The 5,112-nt window shown below is 37.8% G+C and overlaps 1 protein-coding gene across 1 annotated transcript; it reads left to right on the top strand.

Annotated features, from left to right (window-relative positions):
• The first annotated feature begins 2,261 nt into the window (after positions 1-2,261).
• LOC111152676 (kinesin-like protein KIF22) lies at positions 2,262-3,029 on the top strand. Its single transcript, XM_022511239.1, has one exon. It carries the CDS (start codon positions 2,390-2,392, stop codon positions 2,786-2,788), a length of 399 nt encoding a protein of 132 aa, XP_022366947.1. The 5' UTR covers positions 2,262-2,389; the 3' UTR covers positions 2,789-3,029.
• The last annotated feature ends 2,083 nt before the right edge of the window (positions 3,030-5,112 follow it).

Raw genomic sequence — 5,112 nt, forward strand, 5'->3', positions numbered from 1 at the left:
CATGGTATTCATCTTTCTCTGTCTGACTAATTTTACTTAACATAATACCATAGGTTGATTCATATTGTCACAAATGACAAGAGCTCATTCATGTGTGTGTGTGTGTGTGTGTGTGCACGTATGTGTACATATCTTAAATCTAAACATATTACATTAATTGGTATATTAGTGTTACTGATAAAAATACATTTTATTTGAAATACATCTAATAATAAAATTGATGGATTATTTTTCTTTCTATACTGTTTCATGTATTCATGGGTAAATGTTGTTTCTTGTCCCAACTTAGACCACTGTGTCAGAAACTCTGAGCATAGAGCCCTGCTACATGTATGTCATTAAGCCCTCCACTGACTTAAAACCCTCTAGGCCCTGCTACCTTTGAAAAGTCTTTAGGGGTTTGCATTCCCCAAGGTGAAGAATGCTGTTTCCTTGATACCTTGAAATATTTATTTTTTCCTGAACATGTTGTATATTTGTATGGCTTTATACTTTTTTTTAAAGATTTTATTTATTTATTAGAGATATGGAGAGAGACCACAAGTAGGCAGAGCAGCAGGCACAGGGAGAGGGACAAGCAGGCTACCCCGCAGAGCAGGGAGACTGATGTGGGGCTCGATCCCAGACCCGGCGATCATTACCTGAGCTGAAGGCAGCTGCTTAGCCAACTGAGCCACCCAGGTGCCCCATATGTCTTTGTACTTTGTTTAACAAATTCTTCAATTTCAAAATAATTTCATATGTAGAATGCTTTATATTTATTTATAAATAATTATAATTTATTTACATGTATTTGTTTAATACTTATTCACATTACCTGTATATGTTGTTGTGGCTTTTTTCTAAGGTTAGACACTGTACCATGCCCAATATATGCTTATAGAATGAACAAACTTAAAAGAGGAGATAGGAGCCTGACTCAATGAGTATATTTCTGTGGGATAGAGTGAATGCTAAGAATAAAGTATTTGGAGATATACCTATGTGAATTTAATCTCCAACTTCATATGCTAAGTACACTACATATTCTTCCTTAGGACTCAGTGTCCAGGTAAAATTGGATAATACCACTTATATTCAAGATTATAATAAGGATTAAATAAAATAATGCAAAGCTCATTAAATCTGGAGCTCATTAAATCTTTTAAAAATATCAACTTCTTATCACCATTGTTATTAATATCAAAATTTATGCTCTGTGACACACTTTATGTAACTATTAAAATATATGAATACTTCCTATGGTCTAGATACATGAAATAGTCTAAAGCTTTGTTGAAGGTTCTCTAATAGTGAGATCATTAATATGGCACTAATAAGCTATTTCATTGTGTTGAAAGAGAATAAAGATAAGAAAGAGAAGGTGAAGAAGAAAAATAATATAGGTAGGAGATTGGGGGAAAATTTAAATAAAAACTAAATATGTAAGAGAATAGAAAGTACAAGTAGTGGAGAAAAATAAGAAGATAATGACACCGATATTTATAGACCCATTTATAACTTAAAATACTTTCTCATCCATTATCCCTTTGATTTTCTAACAAATTCTATTCATAGGAAACCAAACGAAGTTAAATGACTAGATCATAAAAGCAGAGGTAGGGCTTGAACATAGACATTTTGAATTGTTTTAAGCGGCAATTATGTATCAAGAAAAGAATGTTTGTCTATTTTCTCCCTTTAGGAGAGATAAATCCTGGACAAATTCAGAACTGTACCAAAGTGAATAGTTGTTAAACTGACATAGGCAACTCTCATCCTCTTATTCTGGATATGCAGTCATCATGTCTTGGTGTGTGTTCTTCCATGTTCCTTCTGCTTCATCCCTTTCATCACTACTTTAATTGTTTCTAACTGGAGTACTACACACACTTCTTCCTATGTGGGTTTTGTGCCCTGTTCTTGCCTCCTACAGTACATCTTCCTCATTCCCACTAGATTAATCTTCCTAAATGGCAGAGTAATGGAACTATTCCTTCAGTCAATTCTTATCACATTTGGTGTGAAATACAAACTACTTAGCATGACATAGAAGACTCTTATCACGAACCATTTTTTCATAGATATTCTTTACTCCAGTAACAGGGAATGAATGAAATGTTCTCTCAACCATATGCCTTCCTAAAAACTGTTGTGTCTCTTTAAAATGCTTCCCCTCACTTCTCAGTAACTCTTCCAGGTGCCTAAAAATTCCACTCTGCCATAATCTTGTCTGGGATCCCTTTTCAAAGAACTCTCCTGCACTCCGGGCCTCCCAGGAACTCAGCCCCCTACAGAAGTTAAGTAGCATAGACCCCACTGTGCTGGAGGCCTCCTAAGCTTGGACCATCTGCTGGGCTCCCAGGGGAGCCAGGGGACCCACAGGCTGAACACCCCAAGGCGAGAGTGGATGGTGCTCATGAAGACAATGGAGGAGAAGGATTTGGAGATTGAGAGGCTTAAGATGAAGCAAAAAGAACTGGAAGCCAAGGTTCTGGCCCAGGAGGCTGTGGACCCAAAGGATAAAGAGAACTCGTCTTCCACAATGCTCCGACCGCTTGCCCGCCGCACAGTCACTGTAGCAAAGCCCCTCAAAAAGGCTGTGGTGATGTCCTTACAACTGATTCAGGAGCAGGCAGCATCCCCAAATGCTGAGATCCACATCCTGAAGAAGAAAGGCCAGAAGAGAAAGCTGGAGTCCCTGGATGCTTCAGAGCCAGAGGAGAAGGCTGAGGACTGCTGGGAGCTACAGATCAGCCCGGAGCTACTGGCTCATGGGCGCCAAAAAATATTAAGATCTGCTGAATGAAGGCTCTGCCCGGGATCTGCGCAGCCTGCAACTCATTGGCCAAAAGAAGGCCCAGCTCATCGTGGGCTGGAGGGAGCTCCATGGCCCCTTCAGCCAGGTGGAGGACCTGGAACGCCTGGAGGGCATATCCGGGAAACAGATGGAGTCATTCCTGAAGGCGAACATCCTGGGTCTCGCCGTGAACCAGCGCTGGAGGCAGAGGCTGGAGCTGCTGGGGGCTCGGGACTCCCAGTCTCCTCTTCCTCAGGGCCGTGGGCTCTCTTTGCCTCTGACGGGCCGACAAGTTCTTTCTGGGACAGTTTCCTGGCCCAAAGTGTGTTCCATTTCTTGTTATCACACATTGTGATTGTTCATTTTATTGGCTTTTATTAGTTTGTTTATTCCTGCAATAAGTAATTATTGAAAGCTGACTGTATTTGAAACTGTTCTGAGGCAAGGATACAACAAATAAACCAGACAAAATTTTTGCTTTTAAAGCTTGCAATAAAAAAAGGAAGTGGTTAGAAATAACTAAACAATATCAATCCAATATTAAACTCATGTGAAGGGAAAATACAGGGATCATCTGGTTTTATTTTAATATCTTATGTTTATCTAGCAAAGCTTTTAGTGTAATTAATTTGAAAGCAGAAACCATGCCTCTATCACTATATTTTCAGTGTCAATATTACTATATTCATATTGCAGAAGCCTGATAATATTTAGGGAATGAATAAATATTATTTATGAATATTATATCTTGAAAAGATTATACAGCTATTGCCAGTAACCACTTCTTGTGATTATTAATACTTGTTACTAAAATATTATTTTAATATTATGTTCAAATTTTAGATTTTAATTTGAAAGAATGTTCTTGTGTTTTTAAAGAAGAATGGAAAATCACTTTTTTTGAAGGCTATTCTGGGATTGTAAGGTTGTTACTGACTTGAATTTAGGATTTTGATCCAGTAGGATCTGAACTATCCCATTGCCACCACTCTCTTCTTTTCTGTTCTGTTTCTACCACATTAGTTTGGTTCTCACCTCAGGCCTCTGGTATTTGCTGATGCATTTACAGGAGAATATTTTCTCTAGATAGTAAAGTGGACTAGGTATCCCTGCCTCTTAACAAGATTTCCTTAAAAAGAGTGCCCTAGTGCCTTTACCACTCTATTCATTTCCTGTATCCTGCCACATTTTCTCCATAGCACATATCAACACCCAAAATTATAAGTTTACTTGTTCATTTTTTTTTTTTTTTCAACTTTGCCACTTGAATGTAAGCTCCATAAGTGCAGGGACATTTTCTTGCTCAGTATTGCATTGCCACTGACCAGGAAGTATGGTGGGTGCTCAATTAGTATTTGCTAAATGTATGAAAATATAGCTAGTCCATAGGGAAGATTGGAGAGGAGGGATTGGGCAGATATTATGAGGCAGAGAAGCTAAAGGAAAAATATGAAGGAACGTAGGAAATAGTAAGCATTTTCTTTTCTTTAGACAAAAAGAAAGCATTCAGAAACATTGCTGTCTAATGATCTTTGGTGCATATACTGTCCATAAATGTTCAGAGATGAATTAATACATGATCTTATGTGAGAAGGTTGCCTTCACTCTTTTTACTAGGTTTGTGGAATCTGGCTTACAGAAGTTGGCTAAATTCAGGTTCATAAATTCTCTGGACTAAATTATCTCTATTCCATCATTTTTCATCATTACCCATATTTTTAATTTTTTTTCAAATTCTAATTATTCTTTTTTTTTTTTTTTTTCTTTACAGAGAGAAATCACAAGTAGGCAGAGAGGCAGGCAGAGAGAGGAGGAAGCAGGCTTCCCGCTGAGCAGAGAGCCCGATACGGGGCTCGATCCCAGGACCCTGAGATCATGACCCGAGCTGAAGGCAGAGGCTTTAACCCACTGAGCCACCCAGGCGCCCTAATTATTCTTTTTAAAAAGTTCAAATCTGCCATAGTGATTTTAAGGCATTGACTATAGGATCTTCCACAATTCTTTGTTCACAATTTGAAAAAAAAATTTACACAACGTGAATGAATACATATCATGTATAAAGGATTCCAGGAGTTTTCATGACCTTGACTTTTTTAGCCCTTATGAAATTAGGACTCATAGGTGATGCTGGGTTCTTTATGTTACTAGGTCCAAGGAATCACACTGGATCATTAAGCGTAATGTTTTAGATATAGTAAAATAATGATAAAGGAGCAAACTGTGTAATCTATTTGTTCTGATAAGCTTGAGTTTTTTCATTATGTGAGAAGGTCATTTAGTGGCATGCTTTGCATTATTTAATGTTTGCATTTAAAAATAACCTAGTTCTTAAG

The sequence above is a fragment of the Enhydra lutris genome, unplaced genomic scaffold, assembly GCF_002288905.1.
Source record: "Enhydra lutris kenyoni isolate GAN:26980312 unplaced genomic scaffold, ASM228890v2 scaffoldscaffold3, whole genome shotgun sequence".
In the NCBI taxonomy this organism is placed as follows: domain Eukaryota; kingdom Metazoa; phylum Chordata; class Mammalia; order Carnivora; family Mustelidae; genus Enhydra; species Enhydra lutris.